The sequence below is a fragment of the Plutella xylostella genome, chromosome 29, assembly GCF_932276165.1.
Source record: "Plutella xylostella chromosome 29, ilPluXylo3.1, whole genome shotgun sequence".
NCBI classification, from domain to species: domain Eukaryota; kingdom Metazoa; phylum Arthropoda; class Insecta; order Lepidoptera; family Plutellidae; genus Plutella; species Plutella xylostella.
In genome coordinates this window covers 10,582,613-10,600,293 of record NC_064009.1, presented here as the reverse complement: position 1 = coordinate 10,600,293, position 17,681 = coordinate 10,582,613, and the positions used below count along the sequence as shown (strand labels likewise).

The following is a 17,681-nucleotide window of genomic DNA, read 5'->3' as shown; positions in this document are numbered from 1 at the left end:
CAATGGGTGGTTATTATTACACAGTAAAACTAAACTTAACTATTGTTAACTTTATTGCATTATGCATCGAATCCAAAGATTATTTGAGTTCCAATTAACAAATATCTGTGTAGCAAATATCGTAATTTAAGTCATAGTATTACAGTGCTATGAGTTTGGTAAATAGGCCTATGTCACTGCACTATAGGTACTATGAGTAAATCACTATCTTCTACCACAAATCTAGGAACTAAGGTTGCTTCAAATTAGTAATCTAGCTCGCATCCGAGGCCTGACTACTCCGCACTAATGGGAAATAGATAGGACTTTAACGTGGTTAGGTAACCTAGGCAACCCCGCGATGAGTACAGAAGTACTAAATGGTATTAATATGATAATATTTTTACCGATTAAAATTGATGTAATAGTTCTTCAGGACGATAATGTAAAATAAGACATTGTACTAACGCGATCGTTAGCGAGTTGAGATTCAGTTGTTCAATTAATTATGTAACATGTACAACTTTAGTTTTCTCTGACAGTCTCGGTTTCTCATTGGACAATGTCAAGTTAACCAGTTTTTTAAAAGTATACAATGCAATGCTGTGATTGGCCAAGTGATTGCTAAGTAGGACTTAAATTCCGCTTCATTTTTATTTTTTACTACCTACGATTTTAATACCACTTTTAAATAGCTAAGCTTCATTGAATAGGGAACTTGTGACTTCAAAACGTTTTATTTCTAGCAGCCGCGGGTTTCAGCTAAACGATAAAGTACGTGTGTTGTTTGTTAGTTGCCGTCTGAGGGGTTTCCCGTGGGAACTCACGAATATCATGAAACATATCCATCATTTCGTATATCCACTGAGGGATACAGTTAATGATAAAACATGGGTTAAAATGTATAGCACAGTCTACTTATACACAAGTGAAATATCAACACACAACCTAGTAATATATAAGTCAAGTGCAATTCATTCTGTTTTGTTTGATGAAATTAAATTATTATCTCTTATCGTTCTTAGGGATGAGGAAGATATTTAGTTCCCAAACTAATTCGCTGCAGATGCGAAAAAACTCTATTAACAGAGTTAGCTGTAAATTTTTGGTCTAGATTTTTCAGCACAAAGTGAGTCAGAGGCAGGCGACCGGTGGCTAAACTGAACAAGTTTGAAGTTTCGTGTTTTTTTCAGCGGATGTAGGTCGGTGGAGGCGTGCGGCCGACGCGGCCGGATGGACAGGGTTTTTTTATCGGATCAATTTTGTGTTTGTGACCCACGACACAACGCCGCCCAGATTAGTTGGGAAAACTTATATTTTCACCTATAACGTTTTTGTGTTATAAGATTTGTAAACGCATGTCTAGATATATGTAAAGTATTTAACAACCTAGTAAATAGAAAAGTTAACTAGTTACAGTTTATTAAATAATGATAATAATCAATAGGCACTGATAAAAAACAATAAAGACAAATATTATAATGTTTGTAATTCAGGCATCGCAACAGCTGCAATTTTTGCATGTGGGTCAAGTTGGAGTTTATAATAATTTATAATAAATACACGACTTACCTTTAAGTAGACGGAGCACCCAATAAATAATCAATGAAAATTAATACAATCAGCTTGTTTCTTTTTCAAGTGATGTGTGTGTTTGGACAGCGAACATTTTCTAATCATTCTGTTTATTTTATAACACTTAAATCAATATACACAGGCCCATAAAATATTTTATGAAAATCGGTGACCATGTATTCTAAATACATGTTACACTCAAGTACCTAATGTTTATTGAATGACCCTCTAAAAGGTTTTATCGTACATTTTTACAGTCTGCGTAGGCGGGACATAACGCGTTTATTGGTGAGATAAGCCCAAGTGAAATTATTAAAAGAACGACGGCCTTAGGGAAGTGTGTTTACGCGTAATGCTATAAATTATATATGTTGTACTGTGTTACCAAATATTATACAACTCTTCATCTATATTACCAAAACATTGTGTTTAAAAATATATTTCATGTTATTCAAAGAACAATAATTAATTAGTGCTACGTCGTAGTCTGCTACGCCGTAGTCTGCTACGCCGTAGTCTGCTACGCCGTAGTCTGCTACGCCGTAGTCTTGCTACGAAGTGGAGTTTCTATCCTAACGCCACGCCACTATGATTGGCTAGAAGACGATACTGTATTCGAAAGCTTTTATCATTTTCTGCAGCTTTTAAACCTCTTTTTACAACACCTGCGGTAGTCCTCAATTATGCATGTAAATTGTAAATTCATGGGTCTTCTAAACTTTACTAAGCACACCACCAGCATACCTACATACATTATTGAAATAGACATAGCATAAGTATGATAAGAGTTTTAAAGTCGTCGGTAGAATGTGCATATCATTATAATCCCGTGTTTAAACTCGCGGCCGGGGGCACGGGAAGCCCCTAATATTCAGATAACGAGCGAGCTGTAAGTTTCAGCAGCTCGCTGAATATCTGGAGAGCTATCGACCTACTCCGCAAGAGTTGAGTTACCGAGCCAGGTCGGAGTCAATATTCTCCCATCAATCACAGTAAATGTTTGCGTTATGATATGGTAGGTATTCATCAAATGTGTAGCTAATTTATTATTAAAAGAGTATTGGAGAAGATTCCTTTGTGAAGACCACACAATAACACACAAAACCTCGCCGAGTGATGTATAATTTGTACCTTATATACTTATTTTTATTTATTTTATTTTATTTTATAATTGTCGGGTCACTAACAGCTATTCATTACACAGTAAAGTATTATAATTATAGAATCAATAAGCCATTTAAAAGAGACCACTGATGGAATACAGAACACACGCTTACTTAGTAAAACACACTATTTACGAGAAACATAGTACATACTACTATAATATAGTCACCTACTATATAGTAAAGTAATCTACTGGTTTACAAAATACAAAAAAAAACAAAACTTAATTATGGTTTATCGCTTGCACCAAAAAATTGTCTGCTAATCGCCTGCCTCACCTTTGTCCAACCTACTGTAGGCTGGGACGTCTAGCTACTGACAACTTATCTAAGCTTATCCTTTCATCACTTTTATTTCATACTAGCGGTTCCCGCGCGCTTCGCTTCGCCTTAAAAAGTTTTCCCGTGGGAATTCCGGGATAAAAAGTAGCCTATGTTCTTTCCCAGGGTCTAAACCGTATGTATACCAAATTTCATTCAAATCCGTTCAGTAGTTTTGGCGTGAAAGAGTAACAGACAGACAGACAGACAGACAGACAGACAGACAGACAGACACAGTTACTTTCGCATTTATAATATTAGTTAGGATTTTTATGTCAATATGTCATTCTGAAACAACTTTTGTTGTACAAGTTTTGAAAATTTGCGAAAAAAAATGTTTATTTTTAACAAAAACAGCAGCCTGACTAAGCCTGAAGAAGCGCCCCCCACAATGTGTCTGGAAGATGTGCACAGTCTCTCGGAGCGGGCTCGTGAAATAAGTCGGAAATAGGGCGTTATTGCTGCGGCGGTCGAGCCTCCGCCGAGCCTATATTGAACACTTCTCGAGGGGGTGCACTCCGGACTCGCGAATACTGGGATTGGGATCACAAAAGATAATATTATTTTATTGATAAAACTAACACAAAAATATCAATTCTATCACTGTGGAAATTACACAATAGGTGGCCTTATCGCTACTTTTGTTTTTTATTCACTATCCGAGTATACGTCCACTTATTTCAATGAAGCGGTGTGCCCCAGCAGTGGGGACGTAATGGGTCGTGATGATGATGATGATGAAACAACTAATATTCGTTACACAGCAGTAGCCCTGCTATATCGGGAATGGAACTCATATCTCAGCTTACTACATCTTGTCTGTCTGAGACGGAAATTTGAGCTTTTTATTTGGTATATTAGAGAAAATCAATGAACAAAATAAGCGAGGACAACCTACACGAAAGCTCCTTCTTACACGCGTTTGAAGTCCGCAGTCGATAAACACTTATTTTGCAAAATAATATCCCTCGAATTCATAGAGCTTTTAAACAAAGGTTTACAAAAGACGTTGTGATATACAAATGACAATGGGCGTTTTGGGACCTATGTCCAATAAAGATGAGTCATACATGTTTGGGTAGTTCTTTTCAAATGAGCAAAAAAATATTATGACGACAAATCCGTATAAGTTGTCCATTTTGAAATATATTCGTCGGAAGGAAGTATTTTTCTATGGCATTGCACTCTCTCTCCTGATTACAGTTAGGGCGTAATACACGTAAACACGTATTACTAAAATGGCAGAAATTACTTTCAACTGGTTTTATTTACTGAGATAATATACAAATATAATATTATAATGAATGATGATCATTTTGTTATAAAAAATAAAAATGAATGTGAAACAATAACAAAAACATTAAAATTACAGAAATAAAATATAAGAACTTTCAAGGTACAATTATTCTAAATGGACAGTAAATCAGGACATGCGCTTCCCTTATTCATATTCTGCAAAAAAATACCTTTTCAACGACGTATCACTCATTTCTATTGGTGATGGTCCCAGCTTCCATATATTTGTGCCCATCATCATTTCGAGTTTTAGACTGACATAAACAATCGAAATTTGTGCGTTTCAAAGTAATTTGTACACCTTCTCTAAACTTAAAACATGGTCTATGAATTTGGGGGTAAATGTCTGAAAAATATTAAGCGACCACATAGAACAGGAATACAGTTAAATATGTATGTATTAATTTGCATTTCTATCCAGTAAAGTATCAAGATTATTTAGTCTAGTATTAAGGACTTATGTTGCTCTTGGGTGTTGCATTAAACCTACCCATGTGCCAAGCGTGGAGATTAATCCGTTCTTTAAATAGTTTTAATGCAATAACATAGAGTCGTTGTTAACACAACAGCGTTCCTAAACTTCGTAATTCGTAAGGTAGAGTGACCCGCAGTCTCCATGCAATAACTTTGTAAAGCGTGGCGTCCTTTCTCCGCACAGTATAGAATATGTGAAGGCTGGCGCGGGCGATAAGGCGCCGCTGCGCAGGCACTGTGCTAATAGGCCATCAGAAACTCCTGTGAGCCGTTGTGTTGTTGTTATTGATCACTTTGATCAGTTTGTAGAGCGACAATAGGTGCGATATGCTGTGACGCAACTAGCTCGGTGATTGGAACCACACACTGGTTAATAGTTGTGTTAGCATACGTTGGAAACGTAACCCGTTATGTTTTGAAGTTTGTATTTGTACCTGCGTATCTGTTGTTTCTGTTAACATAGTACCAAAACACACAATGTTATTTTGTCAATATAGGTACATTATATGTATTTGCAAATGTTGCTCATATACTTATGTATTTGACTTCTGTAAGTTCGGTCTCCCCATCCCACATTATTTAACTTAACACCTTGTTTTTAATAAGTATCTATTTATATCGTATTTACGTTAATTCAACGCGATTGGTTCTCAACTTATGTTGGCAACATGAAGTGACATCAAAATTGAAGTTTTCCAATTACGAGCAGTCGATACGAATATCACTGTTCACCGCACTCCTTGTGAGGCCCGCGCTCCACCAATGAGGAGAGGAGATGTTTTTTTTACAACCAATAGAAATTCATACAATCTCGTATGCGCTAAGATTCAGTGGAAATCGCTTAACGTTGTATTTGTAGCGCGATGGAAGCGGAGATGTGAGCTGTGGGGTCACCACCACCACCACTGAACATCCTTAAGCAGCTTTGCTCGCTTGTCAAATGTGACGTAACTTGTATGAATTGGACAGAAATTTGACAGATAAGCGATGCTGCTTTAGGATTGTTAATTGATAATGTGTCAGTCGTGGTACGATAGCTGTAACATATCTCTTCTCATCCCCAAACATCTCCGCTTGGTGGAATTTGGGCCCTAAGGTACTAAGAACTCGATAACATCAATGACATCGACTTATACATACCTTCATACATCGAGTGTAATATACTTTAATAATTGGTTTCAGGTATGAAAGTTTTGCGTAGGACGGCCGGTTAAGAGGTTGGTGTATAAGTAGGTAAGCTCTATAATGTCTTATCATGTCCATAGCGCTATCTAAGATTAGTAATTTTTACACCCTGTATTTCATTTGTAAATAATAAGTATACATATAAAAATAAGAAAGCAAAATTTCTGTGATTTATGGAAATGTTCCGTGTGCGAGACAATAGCACATGTTTGCATATTTCATCGATTTCATACAAATAAAATTGTAGCCTCGCCCCACATTTTATGACTCAAGCAGACGTGTCCTCTCGCGTCGTCTTAGGATGAGGCCCCATTGATGCTTTGTGTCATTGCATTTTTTTTATTTTTGTGACGGAACACAGCGCAACGCACCAATGGGGCCCCACCCTTATATGGTGGTGGTATTTTATTTATAAGTGACTGAGAAGTCCCTGCGCGTTAAAGCCGATGCGACACCGCCGCGACTCTGCCTCGGCTCTAGCAGTGAGCGGCACGCCAAACACTGGCCAGTTTTTAGAATGGTGACAAACCTTAGTCTATACAGCTCTTGTGTACACCGACCGTGGGGTAGCGATTCCACTGCAAAATGAGTGATAATGATGAGACTTGAGAGTGAGGAAACGCAGGATGCTTCCATGTTCAGTGCACACATTGTGTAGCTTTTTTGTAGGTACTGTTAGAGACACGGATTCACGGCCTTATGGATAGTTGTTGGCGGGACTTAATAATAATAATAATACTTATTAGAAGGAAGGATAAAGGTATTGATAAGTTTAAAACACTATTTAGGAAAACAGTAATATTTATTGGCATTACATTACCTATATATTTAGTATCATGGATAAAAGGTAGTTATAAAAGATACAGTTTTAGAATCGAGATAACTTTAGATTTTGGTAATGAAAGTGGACGAGCGTGTTCTTTTCATTTACCATGAATAAGTAAGTAGTAAAAATATTTTGTTGATAAGATTTTTATTTGAGCTTTTATAATTTACATAGGTTGGTAAAGAGAAAATATATGTCAAGGTAGTAATATAATATTACCTACAAATTGTTTCCAATACAGTGGTCCAGTGTGGTACCTTCTTTCTATTTATTTGCTTATAAATTTTGAAACATTATAGAGTTTTACTTAAAAAGGGATAACTAATTTTATTATATCGAAACTGTTACTTTGGTCCCTTTTCAACGATGATATACAATTCAACTTTATAACTTGGTTTTATTATTTAAATATGAACAAAATTTTAGGGTAGATATGATTTTTTTATACTTTTAGAAAATAGGGATAGTACTAGAGAGAACAAAAATACGTTACCTTGTAGATATGATAAGGACATCGCACAATAGTTGGAAAATTGATAGTTAGGATCTTACTTTAAGTTTATCATATTGGCTATAATACTTATTATATTACACAATCTAGCATTATGTGCGAAGCTCGACATTCTCCTTTTTACACACATTGTTACACGAAACTAGTCCAATATCAGTTCCATAAAATTGTTAAAACTTTAAAATGACTATTTTTAGCACTGAATTATTCAGCACCGATTGGCTAATCTTGTAAGCAACATAATCATCACCAGCACACGATACGCATGACGACATTCAATTAGGTACATATACATAATTATATTTTTATTTGATATCTATGTTTGGTTCTTTTGTACCTATGTAAATTATGAATGTTGTGTTGAACTGGTATAGCATTAAGGCAGGACATTAAAATTTTACATACACTTTATATGAAATGGTTCTCAAAACTCGTGTTTTATACACTGGCTGTAAGTAAGCTAAGTTAAATTAAACAATATTACGAATTATAAATAATCATCGATATCGACTCACTATTTTTATGTAATGTCGATAGTTCATGCACAATATTGTGGGAAGAGAGATACAAGGAGGCTCGTATCATTTTAATTTTTGAGGCATTCGGGAATAATAACGGCGCAATGGACTTTGACGAGAACGTGACGTTTTATATTGCAGTGATATAAGTTTGACTTATCATCTGCTCATAAAATCCATTGTGTATACAATACATACTCATACTTACCATTACGTTATAACATACTGCAACAAACTTAAAATCTATTATACAAAACAACTGGGGTTGGTCACATCACAAACAGTCCTTCACTCTTTACTAAACAGTCCACATAGTCCAGGCGGCGATTTTTGCTCACTCGACATCATCTCAATACGCGACTTATCTGGTAATTTGCATACGATATTTCACTTTAAACATGAGGTATGTCGAGCCAGCGAACGTCGGGGTACCAAAAACCCAGGTCTAGCTTCTCAAACAATACAGTCCAAATCACACTCTCTCTTGTAAACAATATCACTGCACGACGCACGACCTCTTATCCGCCTGCGGGTTCGCCCTCACGAGCCTGTTGAGGGCGATCTTGGGGCTCCCGCTGGCGCTGTCACTGTCACCCTTCGCGCTCGTCTTCGTCCTCATGATCATGAGGTCTGTCCTGATGCTGGGCCGCCTCACATTAGGTGCAACCACTCCGCAAGCGTCTGAGAGTCTCCGCTTGATAGATAGAGTGCATTTCTTACTGCGACTAGCTTGACTCCCGGCCGGTGGCAGCGTACACGGGCTCCCAAAAGCCGTGTTCACCCGCTTGTGGTGGTTCGGGGCCATTTCTAAAGGAAGGTTGGCGACGACGAACAGCTCGTAGAAGAGGTCGTCAACCTTGTAGTTCCGTTTGGCGGAGGTCTCCACGAACACGCAGGAGGGGTCCTGCGTGGCGCAGTACGCCGCCGCCTCCTCCGGCGTCACGGTTCTGTAGGAAGGAAAATGATAAGTTATACCACTTATACCATGTATTTTTCTTATGGAATGACCGGATTTTCTATATGGGGACTAGGAACTGCGAAAATAGCGTGATGGCATGCTTTGGAGAGGTTAATGTAAATAGAAACGGGCCATTATTGGTCAATGATTACAATAGAAACCTATAATGTTTCTTTTGTGTGGACTGCTCTTTACCATTGCTACAAGGGTGTGATGATGATGGGTAATCAGGATAGTTTATATTCCATGTAACCAAAAATACACAAAATTGGAACTCGTGTTATTTGTAGCTTTTGTAGTGTGCTTACTTGAGCTCCTTGTCGCACTTGTTGCCGGCGATGGCCATGGGCACGCGCGGCGCCTGCTTGCGGCCGCGGCCGGCGGGGGCGGCGCCCGCCTTGGTCTCCAGGATCTGCTCGCGGAGCCGGATCACCTCCTCGAACGACTCGCGGCTGTCCATGGAGAACACCAGCACGAATATGTCGCCTGGGGACATAATAAAGTCAAAGTCAAATGCATCGTATAATTTATGAATCTTTCTTTATTTTTTTACAATATGGATTTTTATAATTTGGGGTAGGGCAGGATGGAATATTCAATGAGGCATTCTGAACAACTTTTGTTACGACTAGGTATTTAATATTTGCGAAAAATCATTTTGGTTCATCTAAATGCATCAATGTGGACCCATTTTTATAAAGTGTGTTTAATTTTCAATATGGTAATAAAAAAATAAACCACGTCGTCTACTAGTCAAACTGGACAACTCTTCTATTATGTGTACTAGGTAATAGTTTTTTCTATGGCATATAAACAAATATATATGCCCTAGCAAACATTTTCTCAGCATCAACAAAGGTTAACTGGTACTTTCTATTAGCATTCGCCTTTGGACTTATATTATTTTTATGTAAGTATTGCTTAATTCTGTGCAACAAATAATTTAATAAGAATATTTAAGAAGACGTTGTTGTTGGTGTACTTAGCTACGATAAGATTAGAATAGTTTATTATGCGGAGGTCATAAATCGCAAATCAGTTTACCATAGAATGTAGGAATCTAATGAGCGTAGGTAGGTATGGGACCGAAAATAAATCTACCGTCGTTTATATCTTTTATAACCTCATAGAGAATTCATAAGCCCAAAAGGAAAGGTATAAGATTGAGGTAAATTGATGAAAATATAAAAATAACGTGAGGGGAATTTCATAGCTCCGCTGTATATCAACTTGATTAAGTACCGAGATAGATAAGTAAAATTATCGTAAATTATATTTGCTAAGGTCTACTACTTAATTACATTAAATTTTGTTAAAATTGTGTAGGTATATTTTGGATCTTACAAATTATAGGAACACAGATCAAACTTAAAATGCCTCGCTTTTGTCGTCGTAAAGACAAAGGGCAAACCTAACTGGCTTTTAATAAATACCTTGCCCCGTCATGTACATAGTTGTATGAAGTAAGTCAAACAAGATGAACGAGAGGGTTCCCGTAGTTTCTCAGTTTGAAAAGCAATTTTCTTGTCAGGTTTATTAGTGTGTAGAGGCACCGTTTGTCGGCAATACTATAGAAGCTCAGTGTATTTTGTAAATTGTTCAATCAGATAGGACTTTGTTCCGTTGGGATTCCCTGAAAATGTATCTTTATATTCGGGGAAATTTTGTAGAAGTCTTGTTTTATTGTAATGTATATGTATATACAGGGTGGCCCAAAGAGTGACGTCCAAAGGAAAATGTTTGATTCCTTAGGTCAAGGGGTAGCCAAATCACCCCCATGTATGTTCAGCAACCCAAAGCCCAACCTATTGCCGAATTGTGCAGTCTATCTGTAGAACAGGTTTGCGAAGTGTCTGCGGTTAAACTCGTAGACTTAGGACTAGCGGTAGTTTGTGTGTATCGCTCTAATTTGACGCACTGTAATGAATTCTTCCCCGTGTTCGAGTCTTTGCTGAGCGAAATTGTTGTACTTAATTTTCCTAGCGTAATCATTGTAGGAGATTTTAATATTGATACCTTAGTAGTGTCACATAATAACAAAATGCTACTTGACACAATCACATCGTATGACATGGTGAATATTGTGGATTTCCCAACGCGCGTGCATGGGACATCAACTTTGAATCATATAGTAAAATATAAATTTAGAAGTTTCTTGTCACAGACTCCTTAACGCTACTTAAATATTTACACCACTGCACCACGTGGCAGTTTATAAATGCCGTTTTGTTACGACCCCACTTTAAACTTTCTCTTTATTTCTAATTTGGTTCTATAATAACGTTGGGTCTTAAGTATTTAAAAGCTTTAGACCAAAGTTGAGGATTTGAGATTCTTAATTCACACCTACTTAAATACTTACTTAATTTCCCGCCCACCTGTTTGAATTAATATTATTACCTACTGAAATACTCCAAATATTTCAGATATAAATATCTTAACCGGAGCAAGTATACAAGGGGCGACACACACACCCCATAATTTATAGAACGAATTGACACTTTAAAAATGGTTTACAATACAAATGACGTTGTGACTTATACGATTTTCGACTTTTTGACAGATATAAAGAGTCGAAACTCCTGCTTTTCAAAGTAATTTGAAAACTTTCCCAAAACTTAAAATGCGGTCTATGAATTTGGAGGAAAGAGTCGAACAGTCACGACAACGCATGCAAGCGTCTTGTAAACTGACAGTACGGACTATGAATTCGGGGGATAGTGTTTTATAGTTATCCCGGTAAGTCCAACAAGACACCCTTTCTTTTAGCAAACTCTTATTACGTACGCAACATTACTCGTAGCGTCTGCATTACAAAAGGATGTGGTTATATGAGAAACTTTTTACGTCCTTCAGTCTCAGAGCTCCGCCTTTTTAGGAATAAGGTGTAAATAGCCCTTTTAAAATACTAAATTAACTGAGAAGTACAATATACTTGATCTCGTTATATTATCATATTATAATTGAACTCTATTTCTTCTTCTTATCTAGTAGGCGAAAAACACACCAGCTTGACTATTCGTGTAGCGTTTGTGAGTTCGACTATGAAAGTTTACGTTTTCTCGCATACAAAGTGGCGCGGAAATCTAGCGGAAACTATCATGATTTTCTAAACATATATTGTATGGAGATGACAGGTAGACTTACTATATGCGATACTTATCTTTACACAGGGAATAAAATAACATTACGTATAGTGTGTACAACGTGTTAACTGGCATTAGAATTAAAAATAGACTGAAATAATACCGGCGGGACCTCCACCATTAAATTATAATTTTGCTGCCAAATTCGGGCTCTCATAAATTTTAACTTGGCTAATTTGAGCGCGCCGCTGCAAACACTCATTTGGCAGATAAATCTCGTGTTTTCAGCACAAATGTGAAACAATTTCATGCAAGGATACACATATTTATTATTCTGCTTTGTAACTGTGTATAGTTCTAGCTAGAGCGTACATACACTTACTCTTACTATACCTACATTGTAAGCCGAAAAGATGTTAATCTGGATGTCAACTTTTTTCAAACCAAAAACTGTTTCTTTATAAATACAAACTTTTTAGTGACGGGACTTTTTAAAATAGGAAGTTTTTTACAACTCTCTCTAACTCCCTCAGTTTACAATGCTGCTATTCCAACATCATGTATAATGTACAGTGCGTTTATCATATTGTTGATCATGATAAAAATAGACAAGAATCCTTTTACTTACGTCCTATAAATAAAATCATTCTGATAATGGATAATGGCAGGTACCTATCAAGAAAAAATTAACCTGTCGAGACTCTGTACTTGTATTGTTGATTTGTTAGACTTCTGTTATTGAGTTACACACGAGAGAGCTAACGATTCAAGATTCTAGACAATATTAGTATGTGGTACATAATCTACTTATATACCAATGTATGTAACATTTCTTAATTATAATTACAGTACGGTTGCGGTTTGGAAGGTCTGGATAATCTTAATTGACTGCTATTTTCAATTATAGATTAATTTCCGATTCCAAATTATTGTTTGTGGTTTTGCTAAGACTCCTTTGAACTATTAATTTAATCAATAGTTGATTATAGCTATTTTCAATCAAGTAATTTAAACATTTATTTAGGGTATTTCGGATGAGCTTTCTAGTTATAGAAAATCAATACCAAGTTCACCTTTACAAGAAGCTAAAATAACATTATTTTATATCTTCAAATGAAAATACTTTATAGGAACAGGTAACTTACATAGAGTTGAGCAATTTTCTACTAAAACAACAGAAATTAATTAAAGCATGTCTGTCGGATACCAAGCGTATCCATTGTAACGTTGTAACATTTTCCTAGCATTACAAAGTTATATTTAACTACAGGTATGAAAATCTATTCTCATCTATCTAAGTTTAGGTGAACATACGAGGTCCAACAGGTCAAACAGATTTTCCTTCAACAAACTTACTGTATTACTTACAAAGACACATAGTGTGATGATTAAATTAATTATACATACAGGGTGTATCCGACGCCGTCGACAGAGCGGCGGAGAGCACCCTGTGTTTGAACATGCAAAGTACGTGGAGACAGGCCGTGTAGGCCTCACAGAGGTCCACTGATAATGTTTACACAGTCAAAATTACCTGCCCATTGAACTAGTAACTTATCTGACTACCTAGATACTCTTGATTACTATAGAGTACATGAATATATAGGAAAGAAAACGTAAGTAGTATGTAATATTATTACAGCCTCAGAATAATAATGTGCTACGTTACGCTTACGCTATATGAAAGTACTTTTACCTACATATTTGAAAGTCAGTTTTAGACTCTATTATTCTAGGCTGGGATGGAACATGAAAATGAGAATTAATTTATGACGAGAAAATGTTCTTGTGCTTTCAAAAACATTGTTATGTGTATTTTCATAGAATGCATAAATTTTAAGCTGAAAATTATAATTTCTATTATAACGTATCATACTTACCTACTATTATACCTATTTGTTGTAGCTTTGTTTAAATATATAAATAAAGTTCTGGTTTGGTTTCGTTTTCCACACCTGGCTCATTGCTGGTAGAAAATGCTTATAAGTAATCGTAGTGGTCATTTTTCGATGGTCGGAAATTGCCACTAGAGTAAAAGGCGACACTACTTGACGATAACTTTTGTGGCATAAAGTCCCTAATTTCCACACTAAACTATAACTTATTGTTAAGCGTAGGGCCGTTATTATTCTTAGATTACTGTTTAAACTTGCTCAATAAAATACAAAACATCGGCAACGGCCGTCCCTGGCCTTCAAAGACATCTAGTAACCACAAGCCAATTGTATATTAAATAATACACGAGTTGAGAAACTTCCCGACGAAATGAGAAGCCAACTTGATCTTTCTGGAAACTTCTATGGACTACACTACACAAACTATACTTTACCCAAAGTACTGTCAGCTAAAGATAAATGTGTGCCACCCCAACAGTGTGATTCAAAGACTCATGGGTGGAAGAATCAAATAATATGTTTTTTTTATATGTGCCTCTACAGTCATAATACACTCACTTTCTAAGGGTTCATTATATTTCATATCAAGTAAGACTTGTGTTAAAATTAAAGGTTTTGCGCTGAGTGGAATACATGTCTCTTTGGCTGACTATACGTGCACCTATTTTGGTCCCGAACTTGACTTTATGTTGAGATCTTTTCATACTTGAAACTGATTAGTTTTAGTTGGTATTATTATAAATCATTTCTGTTTCAAGGTAAGTGTTTATATTTAGTAACAAAATAGTTTAGTTTAGATAAGTTGGTTGGAAAATTTCTGCTCTCTCCGCGTTTAAGGCAGATTTTGGATGGAATAGATTGTTCTGGAATTTCACTTTGATAGGTTTACTACTTAGTTACTAACAGTTTACAAAGTGTAAGTCTAACAAAGTCATATTTTCATTAACATTACTTACCTCTCTCAAACCAGACTACTACTAATGCCTATATTTATTTCGGTAATATTTGCCGTAGTTATATTCTCAAGTTACTAGAGAGCAAAATTGCATTTTTATAATTTGATGTAAGTCATCAAAGTCTTTAAGATTACTAGAGGAAGCGAGCGTCTCTCTGTATTAAAAAGACTAATGACTCTTCGACTAATAGGATGGCGCAAAAGAAGAGATTTTATATTTAATCCTGTGTTTCATTATTAAAATTATAACAGAGCGGGTTTGTAATAGATATTTATAAGTTTTTCAAAATATGCTTTTACTTAGTGTTTCCGAAATAAGGAGCTAAAATTTTCTTAAATATTTTAACTCGTGATTTTGACATGAGTTTTATTTCATTTTATCTATGATGCAACCGATAGCAGCTACGCATACCTACATTATACACCTACACCTATGCACCGTACATACTACTGATGTATTCCACATACATATATAATACACTCATACGCAAGTTAAACTGTGTGAGATGTCCCCACATATTTATTTATTTATTTAAACTAACGAACTCGCTTTATTTTCGTACAGGCAAATAATTATATTACAACACATGGGGCTATCTATACGTATACTAAAATCAAACGATTCATAATCCAGAGACCTCCCGGGACTCCCTTTGAATCTCAGAATGAACAGCCGCTACAGAGCTCAGCCTGTAGAGTGTACCTGATGTACAGGGTGCTCCACACTTGGAGTGTTACGACATATTTATTTATCTTTTATATGAATACACAGGTTGACAAATAATCAGTAATGAAATGAAATGGGTGGAATTTATCTAGTTAATATTAAAATGCACAGCCCACGTAGGCAACGCCAAAAAGGCCTCCACCCCAGCAAAATCTAGAACCGCCTAACCAATTCAATGTTCGCAAAAAGGTTATTTCGTGCAAGATGTGGCGTTAAGTTTTTACACCCTGTATATTGTCACTTACCTGAGAGCCGGTCGTAACTAAACATTATATCCTGAGCTAGGTGCCCTAGGCAGCCTGGATCCTCATAAACCCACTTACTGAGCACATCTGGCGGAAGCTTCTAGGTAACTCGACAAAATTACCAAAGTGTATCTCCTGCCTACTTGTGCATTCCTAGTACTTCACCCGCAGTGTCATAAACGTACGGACAATTTATAGCTAAAAGACTGAATAAAACTCATCCATTCTAGAGTCTCCGTTCAGGGTTGTTTGGAGTTTTCTATGAGACATAAAAATATATCTCCGATTGTTGCTTGTTTCTTGAGGTAAAATGTAGTTTAGATTGACCAGCAGATCATGTGATTAAATTTTTAAGAGTCATTTACATCCTGTATAATTAGTAGATTAATTTATATTTGCTTACGTAACTTTTTTCGCCTTAAAAGTCATTTCCCTGGGATTTCCGAGGCCAATAGTAAGCTTATGAGTTAGTTCTGATCTATAAGTCTTACTTATGTTTGTAAGTATAGGTACCTAGGCTAGGCTGTATTCTTATAAAGTTTCTTCGTAAACCGTATTCAAAACATTCCAACAGACATTCGCACTATTTTTTTTCGTGTGACAGATTCACTGACGAGCAATAAAAAAGTTCCACCTGCCAGGTACGTTCCATATGTCACTGGAACTTTTTAATCACTCGTAAGTGTAACCCATGGAATAAAAGTAACTTATTTCCATGGTGTAACCCAACTCACCGGTCAAGAAGGACAGCCTCCTCATGGCGGGGAAGGGGTGGTTCCCCGAGGTGTCCAGCAGGTCGAGCTGGTGCACCTCCCCGCGGATGCGGTACAGCTTGCGATGGAAGTCCTCGATAGTGGGCGTGTAGCCGTCCTCGAAGCGAGTGCCGAGGAAGCGAGCGACGAGGGAGGTCTTGCCGACGCGCGCGGACCTGTGGAGGAAGTTGGCAAGTGAGATTGCGTAAAAGGGAGAGGACAAGGATGTTAACCAATGAGATTGCGTAAAAGGGAGAGTACAAGGATGTTAACCAATGAGATTGCGTAAAAGGGAGAGTACAAGGATGTTAACCAATGAGATTGCGTAAAAGGGAGAGCGCTAAGGCTACCGACATAACTGTTAAAGTATGCAAGCTGAAGTGGCAGTTGGCTGGTCATATCTGCCGAAGAACCGTTGGGGTAGACGAGTTCTCGAGTGGAGACCATGAACAGGCAAACGCAGTGTGGGACGCCCTCCTGTCCGCTGGACCGACGACCTTAGGCGGGTGGCGGGTAGTGGTTGGATGAGGAACGCCGACGTCCGAGTGTTTCGGCGCTCCTTGGGAGAGGCCTATGTCCAGCAGTGGATGATTATTGGCTGATGATGATGATGATTGCATATAAACTCCCCGCTCCACATTCATGAATAGGCAGCCCTAGGTAAGGTAAATGCAATTATTTTGGCGGAACACTAAGGATCCTCTATTTTTCTACCGTCTAATAATGATAACGAAAAGGAGAAATTCCGCGAAGTAAAATAAAATAAGTAAATCGCAACCTCTTTGTGTAGCGTAATGAGGGTGAGGTGTACAATATAAAGAGAAGCCTTTCCCTCCGGACACATGTGATGTGAGAGTGACACATGGAGACAAACGAATTGTAAAAGCCTACAGGAGTAGTCCACAGCTGGAAAACTGTATAGCGATAAAATTTAAGGGCGAAATTATCCTACCTTAATAAACATGAATACATATTTATTTAATTCTGTTTCTACCAAACGTTGACAAGCTAAATGGGAAATAACATTATTATCATTATGATACTTATGAACAGTCGTCAAAAGAGATGTGTATAACCCCCAGACCCCCAGTGCAAACTTTATCACCTATTTTATATAACCTAGCTGTGTAGTGTGTAGTGTCCCACTGCCGGGCAAAGGCCTCCTTATAAATTGACCACCGCTCCCGATCCTGTGCCTCCTTCGGCCATGTTTAA

The 17,681-nt window shown here is 37.1% G+C and overlaps 1 protein-coding gene across 3 annotated transcripts in view; it reads right to left on the bottom strand.

The window, feature by feature from the left end:
* Positions 1–6,805: 6,805 nt before the first annotated feature.
* LOC105380888 (GTP-binding protein Rhes) overlaps positions 6,806–17,681 on the bottom strand; it is a 33,902-nt gene continuing 23,026 nt past the window's right edge. For all 3 annotated transcript variants that reach the window (XM_048631786.1, XM_048631788.1, XM_048631787.1), the window contains exons 3-5: positions 16,449–16,642; positions 9,115–9,292; positions 6,806–8,795 (exon numbers count right to left, since the gene is read on the bottom strand). In XM_048631786.1, coding sequence (XP_048487743.1) covers positions 8,345–8,795; positions 9,115–9,292; positions 16,449–16,642 — 823 coding nt within the window. In that variant the 3' untranslated portion in view covers positions 6,806–8,344. The remainder of the gene's footprint in view (positions 8,796–9,114; positions 9,293–16,448; positions 16,643–17,681) is intronic.